Raw genomic sequence first — 19,571 nt, forward strand, 5'->3', positions numbered from 1 at the left:
AGACGTAAGTCTTCACAGTCTAGGAAGGTTGTGTAACCTCACTAGGGAGACTGTTACCATTGTTTTGTTGTCAGAGACTTGTCTCTGAAGCCTGCCTCCATCACTTACTGATTATTCTAATATCTTAAGCCTTGCCTCAGTTTCGTCACCTAAAAATGTCTGTAATAATACCTACCTCATAGATGTGAGGGTTAAATGAAATCATGAATAGTTATGATTTAGCACACTGTCTGGTACATTATAAACCTAAGTAGGAGCTCCTCCTGTTAAATTAATCCATGGCTTATGACCATGTTGTATGTTAAGCAATATTTTTAGTGAGTGTTGTTTCCCTGACCACTCTTTCTCTTTCCCTTCACCTATCTACAGTGCAAGTTGGGCATAGTGAAATTCATAGAAGCCGAGCAGGTGCCTGAGCTCGAAGCTGTTCTCCACCTGGTGATCGCTTCTAGTGACACTCGCCATAGTGTGGCGACTGCGGCAGACCTGGAGTTGAAAAGCAAGCAGAGGTAATTACTTCCTTGTTAAGCTTTCAGAGTCAAAGGCCAGATTTCTTAAAGCTTTGCAGGGTTTTATGGAATGAGGTAGTCAGTTCAGGAAACTAAGACACATACTTAGTTTATAAGCAAATAAAGTTTACCAAAGAGCAAAATTTTGTGTCAGAGAAAAAAACTATTTGAAAATGCATTTCAGAGCTGAAGTAGGTTAGGAATGCCATCATGAGAAGTGAGACGTTTGGCTAGGCCCATAAACTGAAAGTTAATATTAAATATTAGACCCAAGAAGTAATTAATTTGTAATTCTTCTTCTGTCTCAAACCAGTTAAGATCACCTTTAATAATGAATGTATATGTATTGTGGTTACTATTGGTAGAAACCAGGTTTTTGCAAAAAGTTTCTGAGTAAAACTTAAATTTTCATCGAAAAGAGATACAAATAGTAGAAAGACTTAGAGAAATACTCTGTATGAAATAAAAAGCAATGGAAAATAAACAGTGAACTACCAGTGTATAGCTATGGTTAAATAACAGGTATATAGCTGTTGGTAAATCCATTTAAGTTTCTGCAGAAGTGCTGGATCTCATGCCCTGTTTGAGCAGTGAATCATGAAAAAAAATTATACACAGTAAATCTGGGAATTCGTCCTCTACTATCATTCAAAAGAAGAAAAATATATTTAGAAATGGTATACATTTAGTCATTATGTCATGTCCTATAGTTATTGAAAAATAAAAACAAATTGAATTTTCCACAATAGGGATAAATTACTGTACAGACTATTGTGTTTCTTTCAAAATTATAAAAATGATATATCAACATATAAAGTGCTCCTCAAGTAATAGCAAATAAAGTAGAATATAAAATGACATAATATTCTAATTATAAAATTTAAAATGATAAATATATAGACTGAAGAATAACTTAGAATGACTCTATTTGATTAAAAAATAAAATCAAGCTAGATAATAGTGGCTCATGCTTATAATCTCAGCACTTGGGAGGCAGGAGCAAGAGCATCATAAGTTCAAAGTTAGCTTTTGCTACACAGTGAGATCCTGAATATATATTTACAATTCATATAATGAGGTTTTAGTCATTGATTTATGAATTTTGAGATGGTCTTGTTATGTAGCTTCGGCTGTCCTTAGACTCCCTGGCCCTGCGCCTCTGCCTACTGAGGATTACAGGTGTGTGGTATCATGTCCAGAAGGCTGAATGATTATATTTTGTTAAAATAATGTTACAAGACAGAAAAATATGGAAAGTGCCATAAAGCTTTTATAAATGTTGTATAATTTTACTTTGCTCCCTCCCAAGAAGACCAGTGCAATGAGGTGTAATAAAATAAGTTAATGAACTCAATGGGCCCTAGTTTGTTTCTTGTTGAAATGTTTGGGTGGGTGACGGTTGTGGCTGCAAGTAGTCTACCACTAAAGGGCGAATGTGGTGGTACATAGCAGGGCTCCTTAAACTTTCTTTCATGATCCTTTTTGTTTGAGGTTTTTTTTATATGACTGAGTATATAGTAGATGAATAGATTTGCAAATCTGACATTTGCTGGTAATAAATCAAATAATTATTTTCAAATAATTTTTGCTATACATATAATTTTTCCATTATGAAGAAAGCAAATTTTTTCTATTACTAAAATGGATGTGCTTGTTCATTCTTACACAAAGAATTAAATCTTGGCTGAATATTTGATACTTAGGACAGATTCTCTTTAACCTGCTTTGGGGTTGATTCTTTATTGATTTTACAGTGGTTATTGCTAGGAACACTGCTTTACATAAATATTCAGTACAAAATGGCAGAAGTAAGTTTAAGGCATTTAGGAATTATTGGAAATTCTGTCCTAATCCTAAGCCAAAACCCGTACATGATTTACTGTAAGTTTAATTCTAGCAATTTACCAAGTTTTAATCAAATATTCTAACATGATATAATTCAAAGATAGACTCATTTGATTTTGCATGCTGAGGAATGATGGTAGGGAAATAACAGAAGTTTTATTTTCTGTATTTCAGCTACTTTCTATAAGAGATGGAATGAACAGTAAGAACAGTGAAATTTATAACGTATGCAGGTCTTTAATATGAGGCAAGAGGTTTCTGTCAGTGTTTACTTTGCTGTATGGACTGACAGCATGTACAGTGCAAAGTCTGCACGTTGAGCATTCAGAGCAAAGGCTGCAGGGAAGCTCCACAATGCAACCTGAGTTAGTCCTGCCAGAAACACTGTCGATATATTACATCCATGATTAGAAACTTTACTGCTCTAAATTTGTTATGACCCCATTTTTAGTAATGTGATCCCATATGGGAGTCTTGACCCATAGTTTAAGGAGAGGGACATGGAGGAAGTGATTGTCTCAATCTTATTTTTTCATGTCTTTTACTGATTGAGTTTGAGAGCCAAACTTAACCTAGACAGACTAGAGTGAGAAAATTGAACGTTTTTTTTTTTCTAACATTCTTTCAAGTCTTAAGTGTTTTTTTTTTTTTTTTTTTTTTGTTCATGACTTAGAATATTTCAAGGGATTTAGTTTTGGAGTGTTAAAAAAAATTCTTCCTTCATAACATTTCATTAAGTTTGAATTGGCCCCATTCTGTATAACATATTGTAGATTTGATTGTTGGAAGTACAATCTTAGATATATTAATTAATTTTGTTTTTAGGATAAAAAATGAATATACCATAAAATTACATTAAGAGCTTAAAAACTATAGGGAAAACACATAGGTAACAACCATTTTGTGAAAGGAAAAGCTCAAAGTATCTCTACAAGTATTGTTTCTGTTGCTCCTTTTCTAACTCCCAGCTGTCCTGTCAGCCTGTTAGAGTCTGGGAAAGTCACAGTAAGGTCAGTGGTTGTCGTGTTGAAAAGAAGTAATATGTCAGTGTTCTGTACATTTTACAACAACTACATAGTCAGAAAAGTAACCTGAAAAAAGAGGAGTGGTACAGTAAGATTAAAGGAGCAGGGGAAACTCCTCACTGGTTAATCGCAACTAGGCCTTGTGTGCTTTCCTAAACTATTTCTTTGTTTTGCTGAAATTTTCAAAACCTTAAGTTTTATAAAAGGGAAATAGTGGTTGATTTTGATTAATTAGCCTCAAGCAGCTGAGAAAAGATGTAGGTGAATAGTACTAAAATTGAAATGTATAATGCCTTGGAGAATGGTGGCATTGTGGATAGGTTGATGAGGTATGGTTAAAGAAAAAAAGCATCAAAAATGGAGTTGAGCAGCATAGCAAATTCTTTTCACACAAAAACCTTTTAAGTTGAAAGCAGAACCAGTGTTCAAAGTCAGAGAGGCGATAGCATGGGAGAACTTCAACAATCAAAGATTTTATTATTATTAGGTTTATTAAATGAGTGACTGAGTCCCACTGTGGTGGTGGGATAGATAATTACTTTTTATCTAATCACTATATCCCAACTCACCTTTTTTTTTTTCTAGCCCAAATAGGAATGAGTCTCTGTGACAAATAGCATTGTGACTTCTCTGGTTTAGGTATTGAAGCTAATAGGCTAGATAAGAATTGTATGATGCCAGGAATCAAAAAACAATATTGGAGAAATACAATAGGTTACAAATTTTCTAGGGTATGATTATTTGAAGCATAAAACTATTTTTGTTGTTCATCATTTTTAAATCATGAATGGTTAAACAGAAGCATCGACTACTGGCCAGAGCTTTTAGTACAAGTGTAGTACATGTCTGTTCTGCTGAGCCGCTCCATAGCCCTGGCCCTGACCTACCTGTGTAGGAGGAACTTTGTCCAGTTTTTATTTCTGCTGTGGTGCCACGTTGCGCCATTGGCTACAGTAATCTGTTGGATCAAAATGGAGGACCTGGAATGAGTGATTTGTAGTTTTTAAAGCTAACTTTGACAGTTGTCCCCTTCATTTCTACTCTTCCACAGTGTCAGTTGTCCATTCTGTTTGTGTGTTTCTGACATTTTTCTCTGATAACAAATATTAGGGTTTTTTAAATCATTGAAATAGGGCCAAAAATAATTTTAACCATCTGTGTTGAAACCTCCCATAGTTTAATTGACTGGAATAATCCTGCCATCATTAATAAGATGTACAAAGTATACCTTGGGGATATACCACTGAAGACAAAAGAGGTAAGTTGTTTTGATTTAGTCTCAAGTCTCATACCAGCATAACATTGTGTTGACATTAACTGTATTTTCCCCCTACTTAATTTGTAAGCTAAATCCATGTTTTATGAAATACTAGCTTTAAGCCATGTTTGTCTATGTGAATTATACTCCTGAAAGTTGAGTTTAATAGATCTGGTATTTTCAGTGTAGATGAATAAATGCTAATGATACATTATCTTGATGAGGGATTCACAAACTTTTTTCTGCAATTATTTTGGGCTCTGTAGACATTATAGCTTCTGAGGTTACGACTGCTCAACTTCTGTAACATGGAAAGAAGGAATAGGTAGTATATAATTCAATGGGCATGGTTGTGTTTCAATGAAGTTGTGAAATTTGATACTTGAATATCATATAATTTCCATGTGCTACAAAATGTTACTACTTTTTTTCCACTTAAAAATGTAAAAGTAATTTTTTAAACTCAGATTCCTTGTTGAAATAAATGGAGGGCCATGTGTGGTCTATGGGCTGTTGTTTACTAATTCCTGATTTAGAATCTAGAACAGAAGGTGGTTTCTGCAGCCTTAAAGTAATATCATTGGTTAATAAGTTCTCTTTACAGTGTTTCAAAGTATTCCAAATCCCCATCCAAACATATAGTATGAGTTGTGTGTTTGGTTGCTTTCTTTTAACATCCTAAATAGTAGTTAATAATTCTAGTTAGATTAAATAAAGTGGTGTAGCAGAAAGAACAATGAGATCCCTGGATTATAGCCCTGAATGTCTGCACACAAACCAGTGTGTTAGGAAGAGAGATTTGGCTAGTCACTCAGCTCTTTTTCGTGTTCTTTGTGTAGAAAATGAAAGAATTTGATAGATTATTGGTTTTAAGATTATAGTCTGTTGACCTCTTTGGAGTAACAGAGAACTTTTCAGGGGAGCTGTAAAGGCAAAAAATTATTTGCCAGTTTTTTTTTAAGTTGATATTTACATTGATGACATGAGAGTAATAGTGGGTATATATTGTGTGGGATCATACCACAGATTAAGGCAAAGCTGTGTCACATATGTATGGAAGAAGGAAGAGAGGGAGAGAGAGAGAGAGATAGGAGGGGGAGAGGAAGAGACAAAGGGAGCAGGAGGGAGAGTGAGAATGAGAAGAGAGAGGAGGTAGAGTGATTATCTTTTATATTAGTATTCAGATGAAACATTAGAAATTATTTTACTTGTAGAACAGGTAAATAAGCTGTGGTTATTGTGACTGCTATTTTAGCAGACCTTTTCTCTCAAAAGAAAAAAAATGAGACCATACATCAATGAAAACTGAAGTGATTTCTTTCTTTTGGAATGCTGAAAGTTGAACATTCAAGGGAAAAAAGTAGAATTGTGGGAAATTTGGATGTTGACTCAGTAACTGAGCAATACATTTCCTGAAGAGATTAATATTGAAAGGAATACTTTTAAAAATATGTATTGGGAATGTTTTATGTTGAAACATTTGCTGAACTCAGTATGGCAGTATTTTCCAGATGACCAGTGATGTCACAAAAGCACAACCCCATCCAAACTGTAAGGTAGACAGTGGAATTTTATTTAACAGCATCTGCAGGAGCTCAGCAATTTGGCTTAAACTCCAAATTATAACTAAGCTTTAGGAAACCATTATGTATTAAGTTTTGATATAGAATCAAAGATCTACAATTACTCTTAAAAAGGGCAAAAATCATCCCAATTTTCTGACCATGTGTCTACAAGCTGGGTTTTATCCCATCAAGCAAAACAGCAATCACAGCAAATTCAATGTAGAGTATGGAAAAACCTAGCTCTTTTCTAGTAAGGTGAATGCTGAAGATAACTTCCAAAAAATATATAAAATGATGCTGTTACTCAGTGCATTTAAAAAACAAAGGCCGTCTTTTAAAAGAAAAATGTTATTTATTAAAATATATTAATTTATTGATGTTTCAGATTTTTCAGTTTTAATATTTAATGTAACAATTGCTAGTAGGTAATACTGATAGAAGTAAGAACTTTTGGAATCTTCAGTAAATAAACCAAATCTTTATTTATTTAATTTTATATGTATGAATGTTTTGCCTACATGTATATTTGCTTCCCACAGAGGCTAGAAGTTGGTCCTAGATCCCTTGAAACTGGAGTTAATGGATGGTTGTGAGCTACCATGTGGGTGCTGGGAATCAAACCCAGGTCCTTTGCAAGAGCAACAAGTGCTTTTAACTGTTAGGCCTTCCCTCCAGTACCTAGGAATTTTCAGTAATTTTAAAGAGTAAAAACCCACAAATAATTTTAAAATGTGTTATAATCAAACATGTTTTTCCTAGGGAGCAGTTCTAAAGCCAGAGCTGAAAAGAGACCCGGTCAGTACCAGAGTGAAGTTAAAGATTGTCCCTCATCTCCTTCGTTCTAGACAGGCTGCTGAAACATTCCCAGCTAACATTCAGGTATTGGTGTTGTTCAAAGAAGAAAAATGGTTTGAGCAAATAGCTTTACTTAGAGAAAAAATGGTATTAATGGATATACAGCAAGTAGGCTGATGTACCTAACAAGACTAACAATTTTAAGTATATCTATATAAGTATCTCTCTCTCTCTCTCTCTCTCTCTCTCTCTCTCTCTCGATATATATATATATCTTATGGTTTTCATTTACTTTAAATATGTGGTGGTAACTCCATCCAGACTAGTTTTTGTGATTGCCCAGCATTATAAGAAACTAAACTTTTTTTCTATGTATTTGTGTGTGTGTATATGTGTGTATGTAATATTACCATCATAATTATGTAAGTGAAAACTCGGGCAGCGGGTGGTTCTGACTTTGTCTTTACAAAGTCCTTCACTTTTCTTTTGTGCTTAAAGATGATATTAACTCATACTGTTTGTTGCTTCTTGATTTAATGACTACAGAAGTCTTCTCCTGTCTCCTGGCCTGCCTGTCCTCTGGCTCACATTTAGTCTGTCTTCTGTATTGACATCAAACTGTCTTTGCAGTGGGAAATTATTATACTGTGTTGGTAAAAGGTACTAGGTTCCCCCCCCCTTTTTTTTAATCTTTTATCTTTAACCAAGTTACGACTACCTCAGCCCTCAAGGCAATTATTTGGGCAATTGTCATAGGGTTTCTGTTGCTGTGAAGAGATACTACAACCATGGCAACTCTTATAAAGGAAAAACATTTAATTGGGGCTGGCTTACAGTTTCTGAGGTTTGGTCCATTATCATCATGACAGGAAACATGGCAGCATGCAGGCAGACATGGTGCTGGAGAAGGAGCTGAGAGTCATACATCTGGATCCACAGGGAACAGGAGGTGAACTGTGTTTCACAGTGGGCGTAGGTTAAGCATAGAAGCATCCAAGCCTTCTTCCCCACTATAGGATACTTGCTCACACAAGACCACACCTCCTAATATTGCCACTCACTATGGGGACATTTTCTTTCAAACCACCCCAGGAATCTAATTTATCTATGTTATTTCGTCCATGTTTAAATTGTGATAAAATGTACTTGAAATTTACCATCTTGATCATTTTAATATGCAGTTCACTGGCTTTAAAAAAAGTCCCATTGCTACAATTCTGTTTATCTTGCAAAACTGAAACTCTTTTTATAAAACATTGTCATTTTTCTTATGTCTTGCCAGCCACTATTCTGGTTTTCATCTCTATGAATTTGATTTCTCTAAGAACTCCCATAAGTGAAATTATACAGTATTTGTTTTTAAGTGACTTGCTTATTTCACTCAGTACCATATCATTGAGGTCTATTTGCTGTAGCATGTGTCAGGATTTCATTTTTTTCTAAGAATGAAGGTCTCATTCCTCTGTTTGGATCCTTGGCATACCTTACATTTTACCTTTCATGAATAGTATTGACAGTTTCTCTGTGTCCTTGCAGCTGCTCCCAAATAACCACATTGGGACTTATTAATTATAAATGCTCAGCCTGTAACTAAGACTTGTTACTAGCTAACTCCTACATTTTAAATTAATCCATATTTCTTATCTATGCTCTGCCATGTGTCTTGGTATCTTTTCTCAGTACAACAAGTTTATTTCTTTATATCTACATCTACTCACAATTCTCAGACTCCTTCTTTTCTTCGTGTTCTCTTTTTGTCTGAAAGTACCACCTAATGTCTACCTGCCCAGCTGTTGGCCAGCTAGCTTCTTTATTAATCCAATCACAGTGACATATATTCACAATGTAAAGGAATTTCCCCCTTTTTGTCTAATAAAAAAGGAAGGTTTTTTTTTCCGTTTGTTTTTTTTTTTTGAGCTGAGGATTGAACCCAGGGCCTCGAGCTTGCTAGGCTATCGCTCTACCAATGAGCTAAATACCCAACCCCTGAAGGTTTTAACTTTAACATACTAAAATAATATACAACAAAAAGAGTTATCAAGTAAGAATTACAGTTACATTTGTATTTGACAAAATAGAGAAAATAATCTATCAGCTGTCTTCCCCTGTAGAGTTCAGAGTTTCATACCTGATTTACTTTCCACCATGATTATGGAGGACTATAACTGTAACTATCTAGTCTTCAACCCCATGAAGGACCTGAGAAGGATATAGTATTACCCGAGTAAACAGGAAGTGCAAAGCAAGTGACTTCCAGAACTAAGAGATGACAGAAAAAGCTGGTTGCCTGGATAGTCACCCAAAGTTCTTTTCTAATGTTAGGGCATCCATCTTTAGCCTATAGGCCTAGTATATCTGACAGACATTTTTGAGAAGCAGGGAATTTTGAAGGACTGCCCTACCTTGTTTTGACAAAGTTTGGCCGGGTGGTGGTGGCGCATGCCTTTAATTCCAACACTCGGGAGGCAGAGGCAGGCAGATCTCTGTGAGTTTGAGGCCAGCCTGGTCTACAAAACGAGTTCCTGGAAAAGGCGCAAAGCTACACAGAGAAACCCTGTCTTGAAAAACAAAAACGACAAAGTTTGGCGTCACTTTTTTTTTTCTTTCTTTCTTTCTTTTTTTTTTTGCATCCTGCTGGTCCAGTTTGGACAGTATATTGTTAGCAATTGAGAAAAGGGCAGTTTCTTTGCCTAAATGACTAGCTTTTGCTATGAAGAAAACAAAATCCATACAGAGTTTCTTCAATACACATTATCCTCTTTTGAAGTACATTGGTGCTGTCAAGAGCAGATCTGTCTCACTGTCAAGAAAAACCTTAGGTTATTAAACATATTAAATGTCATATTCTGTAGGTCTTTGAAGTTTTTGAAGATATGTGTCTGTCTAAATACATTTGTGTATGACATTGAAAACATACTTAACATGACTCTAAGTTTGACTATTAATCTGTATTTTTTAATTTTACATTACTTTTTTTTTTTTTTTGGTTTTTAAGACAGGGTTTCTCTGTGTAGCTTTGCACCTTTCCTGGATCTCACTCTGTAGCCCAGGCTGGCCTTGAACTCACAGAGATCCGCCTGTCTCTGCCTCCCGAGTGCTGGGATTAAAGGTGCAAGCCACCACCACCCACCCTATACATTACATTTTTAAATGAGCTGCAGAAACACAATATCCTAAGCAAGAGTAGAAATATACATTCAGTATAACAAAATTAACTTTAAATTTGTATCAGTAAATCAAAATTCATACCAATGTAGAATACTTTAAGATTAATAGTTGTTTCTTGAATTAAAGTAGATTCAATAATCCACCCTTTTTCCCTATCATTCCTATATTATATCCCTCTTTTTTTCTTTAGAAAGAGATCTTTAAATTCAACTCTTTTGTTTACCTTTTTTTCTGATTATGACCAATAACAACTTGTAATCAACCCCCACTAAACAATGACAAACATTCATAATCCATTGAATAACAAAACCCCACCCATATCTCATCTTTACATCCTGACTGCAATTTCCTCTCCCTCCTCTCTCCCAGTTCCTTCCCACCATCTCCCTCCTGCCCCCTGACATCCACTTGTGCTCTGTTTCTTTTCAGAAAAGGGCAGGCCTCCAATGGATACCAACCAATCATGGCATATTAAGTTGTACTAAGATTAGGCACCTCTTTTTGTATTAAGGCTGGGCAAGGCAATCTAGTATGAGGAATAGGTTCCAAAAGCTGGCAAAAGAGTCAGAGATAGTCCCTGCTCCCACTTTTAGGAGTCCCACAAGAAGATCAATCTGTACAACTGTAACATATGCAGAGGGCCTATTGTCAGTCCCATGCAGGCTCCCTAGTTGTCAGTTCAGTCTCTGTGAACCCCTATGAGCCCAGGTTAGTTGATTCTGTGGTTTTCTTGTGGTACCCTTGACACCGCTAGGTCCTACAATCCTTCCTCCTCTCTTCCTTGGGATTCTCTGAGCTCCTCCTAATGTTTACCTATGGGTCTTTGAAGCATGAATCTAATTAGTCTTAAGAAAAACCTGGAGTCAGATATTAGGGTAAAAGCTGAAAGATCAGAGAAGCAGAACAGCCAGTCACCAGAGAGTGCTTACCTCTATGAAATCTCAGACCGAATGCTGAGATCCTATCTCTACAAATCCTCAGACTGATTAGGCTGATTCTGTCTCCACCTGTTTTATATTCCTCTATCCACCTCTCTTCTGCTGGGATTAAAGGCGTGAGCCTCTACTGGCACTGTTTCTCTTTTAGACTGGTTGGCCTTGAACTCCTGATCTTCCTGCTTCCTCCTCTCAAGTGCTGGGATTAAAGTTGTGTGCCACCACTGCTTAGCCTCTATGGTTAACTAGTGGCTAGCTCTGCCTTCTGATCTCCAGGCAAGTTTTGTCAGAACACAAACAAAATACCATACAACAGGTCTTTACATGTTTCCATCAGTTGCTGAATGAAGCCTCTCTGATGACACCTGGGCCAGGCTCCAATCCCTGAGTATAGCAGAATATGGTTAGACATAATTACATTTTTTAGTATATATATATTGCCAGTCATGTTTGGTTCTATCCTAGGTCTCTGGACCATCTAGCCTCTGGGTTCTGGTACTCCAGGCAGTGTCAGGGATGAGCTTCCTCTTGTGGCATAGGTCTCATTCATTGGTTGGCCACTCCCACAATTTCTGTGTGATCTGTACCCCAGCACATCTGTAGGCAGGGCAGAATGTAGGTTTAAGGTTATGGGCCTGGGTTGGTTTCTCAGTCCCTTCGTTGGAAGTCTTGCCTGGTTATAGGAAATGGCCAGTTCAGGCTATGAATCTCCTGTTGCTAGGAGTCTTAGCTGGGGTCATCCTTATAGATTTCTGGGAATTTCCTTTGCACTAGGTTTCTACCTCACTCCGAAATGCGCCCCCCCCCCACTTTTCCAGTCGTCTCTTCCAGTAATCCCCCCTTTATCTCCCTCACCTGACCCCTCCTGTTCCTGTCCTCACCTGTCCACAGTCCATCTGTGAAATCTATTCTATTTCCCCTTCCCAGGGAGATCCATTCAACCCCCCCAACCCCTCTTTGCTATCTAGCATCTCTGGGGCTGTGGATTGTAGTTTGATTATTCTATACTTTACAGCTAATGTCCACTTATAAGTGAGTACATACCATGCTTGTCTTCCTGGGTCTGGGTAACCTCACTGAGGATGATTTTTTTCTAGTTCCATGCATTTGCCTGCAAATTTCATGATGTCATTTTTAAAAAAAAATTTAAATTTATTTTATGAACATTAGTGTTTTGCCTGCATGTATGTCTGTGTGAGGGTGTCAGATCCCCTGGAACTGGAGTTACAGATAGTTGTGAGCTACCATATGGATGCTGGGAATTGAACCAGGGTCCTTTAGAAGAGCAGTCAGTGCTCTTAACCTCGGAGCCATCTCTCCAGCCCAATGTCATTGTTTTTAACAGCTGAGTAATACTCCATTGTGTAAATATCCTTCAGTTGAAGGACATCTAGGTTGTTTCCAGTTTCTGGCTATTATGAATAAAACTGCTATGAATATAGTTGAGCAAGTATCCTTGTGGTATGATGGAGCATCCTTTGAATATATGCCCAAGAGTAGTATAGTTGTGTCTTGAGGTAGATTGATTCCCACTTTTCTGAGAAACTGCCATATTGATTAGAAAGATAATTCTTAATGCCTCCCTCCAAATGTTTATACTGTTCCTAAAGCTACTGCCAGTATTTTAACAATAACTGTGGGTTTATCAGTTAGCACTGAGTATCTGGTTTTATAATTGCTACTATTCTACTTCTACAAGAGGTATTTTAAAGCATTGGTATCAGATATGGTAGTCATAATCTTAGTGAGTTTATAATAGAAATTCTTCACATTAAAAATGAAACAGGCTGGCAAGGTGTCACAGTGTGTAAAGGTGCTTGCTGCTGAGCCTGGAACCCACATGGTGGAAGGAGAGACCTGACACTAAGTTGTCCTCTGATCTTCCACATACATGCCATGGAATGTCCTTGCCCAATAAATAAATATAAAATATTAAAAAATGAGACAGGACAAAATACAATCCAGTGCTAGATTATTTTTGACTATGGTATTTTAAGAATCATTAAGCTGATGTCTTAGGGCAAAATAATAGTACAAAAAGATTGATTGGATGCTGAAAATGAAAAGAATAAGATTTATGGTCTACATATGATATATAAGGAATTGTTGGTTCTTTTTTCCTGTTCAGAACAGAAGTGGCGTATATATCTACTCAAAAATATATCAGGGAAGAAGAGCATCTGAATAGCAGCTCCAAGGACTATGACTGATGGGGGACAAGAAAGGCAGGATAAACTGTTTAGTAGGATGGTAACCCCGTCATTAGAAATGTGTACTGCCTGGTTTTGTGTGTCAGCTTGACACACACTGGAGTCATCAGAGAAGAAGGAGCCTCAGTTGAGGAAATGCCTCCATGAGAAACAGCTGTAAGGCATTTTATCAATTAGTGATCAATGTGGGAGGGCCCAGCCCATGGTGGGTGATGCCATCTCTGGGCTAGTTGTCCTGGGTTCCAGAAGAAAGCAGGCTGAGTAAGCCAGGTGAAGCAAGCCAGTAGTAAGCAGCTCCCTTCATTGCCTCTGCATCAGCTTCTGCCACCAGGGTCCTACCCTGTGTGCGTTCCTATCCTGACCTCCTTTGGTCACGAACAGCAATACAGAAATGTAAGCCAAATAAACTCTTTCCTCTCCAACTTGCTTTTTGGTCATAGTGTTTCATTATAGCAATAGAAACCCTAACTAAGACAAAATAGGAATATAAGGAAAAGAATACTTAGGGAAGATGGGCAATGAGTTTTGAAGCTGGACTTAATTTCAAAACACAAAATTATTAGAAATAATGTCTAAACCTTATGGGATATATGAATATTTGGTTTAAAACTTCAGACAGCTGCTTACGTGTGTACTGTCTTAATCAGAATGATCAGAATCCTACCTGGGAAATGGTGCTTGGAGACTGATAGCAGAGATTATCAGGCATTTTTTCCTGTTTATGGAAACAGAACAGATGTGAAATTATTATAATGTTACGGTGCCTACTTTATACCAGACATGGAGAATTCATCTAGAGGAATGTAATGGACACACAAACTCAAGCCATAGACTGGAAAGATACTGCAGTAGAAGCCTGTGCCCACCAGATAGTGGAAGCACAAGGGAGTGTGTGCTCAGTGGAAAGAGGTGGGATCTGGAACACTTCAGATACAGTGGTGTGCTTTAGTGAACAACAGAACATGTGGAGATGTTCACTAGGCTTAAAGGGAAAGGGAGTCTGCTGGGGAGGAGCAGCATCACGAGTGAGACCGAGCCGTGAAAACTGTATTTAAGGAGCTACAGTCTTTTGTTGGAGTACAAGATGTGGGAAAAATGATGGCAAGAGAGGAAAAAACTCCTAACCTCTCACCATTTACTGCGAACATAACAAAAGAGTACCAGCCTCTGTATTCTAAACTTCATCTATTATTTTAGTCTTCACAATGTTGCTATGAGGGAGGTGTTATTAAAATTTGTTAAAAAGCAAAACAAAAACCAAAAAAACATTGCTTCAGTAGGATGGCTCAGCCTGCTTGCTACTACATCTGAGAACTTGAGGTTAATCCCTGAAATCTCCAAGTCACTGGAGTGAGTAGAATAGAGAACTCACTCCAGTGACTTGTTCTTTGGCCTCCAATAATGTGCTTTTCTGTCTGTTAGCCCATGGGATTTTATCTCTCAGCCTTGGCTTAATTTTCTTTTGGTGGTAGTAAATGCAGGTATATTCTACAAGTAATCCTAGCTGAGTAAGTATTCTGAAACTTAAAAAACTTTATAAATTCCTAATTTATATTATTATCATTGTTGTATATATAAATGATGTGGTAGCTTTTAAAATTGGTCAGTTAGTGGTTTTTGTTTTTGTTTCGTTTTGTGTTTTTGGTGTTTTGAGACAGAGTTTCTTTGTGTGGCCCTGGATGTCCTGGAACTCGATTTGTAGACCAGGTTGGCCTCAAACTCACAGAGCTCCGCCCGCCTTTGCCTCCCAAGTACTGGGATTATAGGCATATGTTACCATCCCTGGCCAGCTAGTGTTTGTCATTATAAAAGTTGTATTAATATTGAAGAGTATGGTGTAGTGCAGAGGTCTGTTGTTGAATCTTGACTACTATTTGAAAAATGCCATATTGTTATTTGTTAATTGGTGTCTTTGATTTTGTTTGTTTTATATAGGTGGTGTATGATGGGCTTTTTGGTACAAATACAAATTCAAAGTTAAGAACATTGTCCCTGCAATTTGTACATCACATTTGTATAACGTAAGTTTTATTTTATTTTTTAACTAATTAATTATTCATTTTTTTAGAATAATCAAGTTTTAGGTAGTTTTCTTCCCTCTTTCCTAAAAAGCAATCATGTTTGTTTATCTTAGAGAGATTCCATTCTTTAACATTTATTTTTAGTATTTTAAAAATAAATTTTAAAAATTATGCATATATGGGTGTGTCTGTGTGAGTCTGTTCATGTGTGTGATGGTTCCTGCAGGGTACAGAAGAAATCATTGAATCTTCTGGAGCTGGAGTAGCTTATAGTTTGTACGTTGCCCAATACAGGTATTGAGGACTAAGCTAGGGTTCTCCAGAAGAGCAGTACAAGCGCTTCCTGCTGAGTCAGTTCTCTAGAAAGTTTCAGTTTTTATTTGTTGCTAATATTTTAAGAGACCATCTGAAAGGATATCTTGATTTTTATTTTTGTTTTTAAAGCTGCCCAGAAATCAAGATTAAGCCACTAGGTCCTATGCTTTTGAATGGTCTCACTAAGTTAATAAATGAATATAAAGAGGTAAGTGACTTGTCTTTTAAATTTTAATATTTATAAAGTATTTAATGTAATAAATCTCCCAGGTCCACCTATTGGCATAGTTAATGTTTGGTATTGACCTTAGTTTGTTAACATTTTTATTTGAAATGGTGACAGTTTCATATACTGTTGCCAATTTTTTCCTTTTAAAGAAATAATTGTTAAAACCGATAACATCTTTAAGGCTGTCATTACTTAATCTTTAATCATTCTTTAAAGATTATTTTATCTTCTTTATTGTCATCATTCTTTAATCTATGTGCAAAAGCAAATACATTTTATGCTACTTGTCCGTCCTATGTAAAATTGAAATTAAATTAATTTTATGTTGTATTTGTATCTGGAATTATTTGGAGTTGACTTGTACTGGGAAATAGTATTAATTTTTAGGGGGCTCAGATTTTACTAATTTATAATTTTATCAACTACACATTTAGTAAATTTTTGATCCTGTAAAATAAGTGTTATCAGAATTTCTTGGATTGTAGATTTTCAAAGTGGTTTTCTTTGCTATATTTTCTCATTATCTCATATTTCTTGAGAATATGCTAAACAGAATAGGTAAAGTATTCAGTCTAGCTAGCATTGAATTTTTCAGGCTTTGTTAAACATGAGTCCATCTTTGCAGTAGTACAGGGAGAAGAGTATCTGAAGTTAGGTTTGAATTTGCATCCTAGGTCTGTTCTTTGATAAACTACTCAAGTTATTTGGACCCTTCTTGTCAGGAAAAAGTGGATAAATTACCTTATTGTATTGTTCTGAAATGAAATGAGTTAACACACAAAGTGGTTTAATATAGGCAGGGCACATTAGATATTACAGGTGAAAACTATTGATTTGTTATACACTTGGAATCTAGGTTTTTTTCTTCCATTGAATAATGCTTTCCTGGTTTTTAAAGTATAATAAAATGTGCATTTGTTTTGTTTTTGAGACAAGGTTTCTCTGTGTAGCCCCGGCTGTCTTGGAACTTGCTTGTAGACCAGGCTGGCTGGCCTAAAACTAAGAAATTAGCATGCCTCTGCCTCTGGAGTGCTAAGATTAAAGGTGTGCGCCACCCCTGCCTGGCCATTTTTTTCCTTTAAGGTTTAATAATTTTTTTAACATTATTTTATGGCATAGATTATGTGATCATCAGATGCTTTAGAATAGTTGGTAGAAATAAAATGCTTTTGGACTTTTGGAGAAAAACTGTATATTTCAAAATAGGTTTTAGGTGCGTCCACCCCTGTGGCCTAAGTTAGGTTTGAATGCAGCACAACCCAAAGTCATGAATTTACTTAAAACATTTTTTGTGTGTTTTTGTGTGTGTGTGTGTGTGTGTGTGGTATCAGCCCTTCTTTCCTTCCTACCCCCACTCCCTTCTTACAATTCGATTGCAAAGTTTAGGTGACATCATGTTTCTGTGTCAGTAGGTTTGACATGACTGGCCCAGTCCAGATGAAACACAGTACCTAATCTTACTTCCAGGTGTCATTTCCATACCTTCCCAACAGATGTGTCACTAGAGTTGGCTGTTCAGATGAACTCTAAGTTAAATGGACAAAGTTTATCTGACAGAAGTTTTACTGTGTTCTAAGTAATGTCAACTCTCAGTTTTGTGAAACTCTAAAGCTCTATCTATATTTTGGGTGGAGACCACTGTTTTCTATAATACTCTGACCTACTTAATTTGTTATGGTGTAAAAATGAAAAGAAGCCACTTACTTTATTACTGGTATTTAGAAAATTGTACTTATGCTTATTACAGTTCTGTTGGGGAGGGAATATGTCTCTCAGAGCAGGGATAATTTCCCAATAAGCCCAAGTGTATTGAAGATTAATTTTGGTGTTTTCAGGATACTTGGTATTGAAAACACCCGAAAGTTAGTGCCAGATAAAAGAAATCTTTCATGTTTGACCACTGTATTTTGGAGTGAGTTAAAGAAGGTTTTGTTTGTATTTTCTTTTGTTCTGAGTTTGGACATTTTATTGTTGTGGCATTATTATGTAAGATAGCATGAGTGAAAAGTAAAATAATACATGTGATTGTGGCAAAAGCATTTGCTTTCATTGTATTTTTTTTTGTCTGATTTTTATTCCTTTTTTAATTTTAAGGACCCTAAACTGTTGTCAATGGCATATTCAGCTGTTGGAAAACTCTCCAGGTGAGTAATGTTTTTTCTATCTTTTTAAATTTTTTCTGTGAAAAATACCTGTTGAAAATTGAGAAAAATTTATCTGGCATTAACAATAGACGGAGAATAATTTACTATGATTCTGACAGGAAATGTATTTTATGGCAACAGGCTGTTTAGAAATGTCCTCTTTTTACAAAAGATAGTAGTCATTTAAGTTCGCCTTTGAAAATACATTACCATATTAAATGCAATCTTGAAATTAGGTTTTAAACTGAATTGTGTCAAAAGAGGTTACCATTATGGTTGTATAATGAAGTATACTATAGACATTAAGTTAACCTTAAGTGTTCCTGTTGCTTCTTATCACTAAATCTTATAATCTCATCTGATATTGCTTATGAGTATGAATGATCCTGTTTTTAAAGATATATGTTTCCCTCTGTTCAAGATGATTTCGTCATTCCAATTTTTTCTGGTATCATCTTCTTTCATTTTAAACTGAAGGAAAAAAAAAGAGATGAAATGTTTTCAGTGGTCCCATTGTGTTGCTTTGGTACCAAACATAGTCTATATGTTGTTGCTCTTCTCTGATGTGAAGAAAAAAAAAACTTCAGAGTTCAGAAGAAAGTGACTCTAGATCAGCTTACAAGCACAGGGTTGTTACAAACTCTATCCCTTTTTATAGTAGCAAGAAGTAGCAAGGCCTCTTACTATGGCAGATTTCCATTTAAATTACAATTTAGTATCTCTTTCCTTCATGTTAAAGTCTGGAATGTTAACAGAGTGCGTGGAATGTTATAGAAGGAATACCCGGAAACGTGTGTGCGTGCGCGCGCGTGTGCGTGTGTGTGTGTGTGTGTGTGTGTGTGTGTGTGTGTGTGTGTGTGTGTGTGTTAATGAAGGATTATTTATATAATTGAAAAATAATCACTTTAAAAAGTATTTGGCTCCTGGAGAAAGTAACCTAATGATACTGACATTGTATTCAGTGTTGTAAAAATTTGAGCTGAGGAATGTTTGTATATAGTTTTCATTTTCTACCCCTTTTCATCTCATAGAAATTTGTGATAATGATGTTCTTACATTCTCTTATAGTCGAATGCCCCATTTATTCACTAAGGATATAGCTCTTGTGCAACAGCTTTTCGAAGCCCTGTGTAAGGTAGGGAAACATACTGTTAAGTTTACACTTCTGCATGGATACTTTCCTGGAAATCAGCTGGGAGGGAATACCATTTTTACTGTCTTTACAGGAAGAGCCTGAGACTCGACTTGCCATTCAGGAAGCATTATCTATGATGGTTGGAGCGTATAGTACCTTAGAAGGAGCACAGAGAACTTTAATGGAGGCACTTGTAGCTTCATATTTAATAAAGGTAGGCCCCAGCTATGTGAGTGACAATGGCTAGTACTATATACATTTTGCATTAAATTTTTTAAAGTTTATAAGTATAGATTGTACATATTTAAGGAGTACAATTTTTCAGTATGTGTGTATAATTATATACTATTCAAATCAGGATAAACTAAAAATCCCTTTTCTGGCTTTTTTTTTTTTTAATACTCAGTACTTTAGTAT

General features: G+C 36.1%; 1 protein-coding gene across 6 annotated transcripts in view; it reads left to right on the top strand.

Annotated features, from left to right (window-relative positions):
• Ecpas (Ecm29 proteasome adaptor and scaffold) overlaps positions 1 to 19,571 on the top strand; it is a 128,726-nt gene that overhangs the window by 51,562 nt on the left and 57,593 nt on the right. For all 6 annotated transcript variants that reach the window (XM_028857781.2, XM_028857779.2, XM_028857778.1 and 3 more), the window contains 8 exons: positions 370 to 509; positions 4,556 to 4,637; positions 6,962 to 7,081; positions 15,246 to 15,331; positions 15,776 to 15,854; positions 17,970 to 18,019; positions 19,088 to 19,154; positions 19,246 to 19,368. In XM_028857781.2, the coding sequence (XP_028713614.1) occupies positions 370 to 509; positions 4,556 to 4,637; positions 6,962 to 7,081; positions 15,246 to 15,331; positions 15,776 to 15,854; positions 17,970 to 18,019; positions 19,088 to 19,154; positions 19,246 to 19,368 (747 nt within the window). The remainder of the gene's footprint in view (positions 1 to 369; positions 510 to 4,555; positions 4,638 to 6,961; positions 7,082 to 15,245; positions 15,332 to 15,775; positions 15,855 to 17,969; positions 18,020 to 19,087; positions 19,155 to 19,245; positions 19,369 to 19,571) is intronic.

Source organism: Peromyscus leucopus, chromosome 2, assembly GCF_004664715.2.
Source record: "Peromyscus leucopus breed LL Stock chromosome 2, UCI_PerLeu_2.1, whole genome shotgun sequence".
In the NCBI taxonomy this organism is placed as follows: domain Eukaryota; kingdom Metazoa; phylum Chordata; class Mammalia; order Rodentia; family Cricetidae; genus Peromyscus; species Peromyscus leucopus.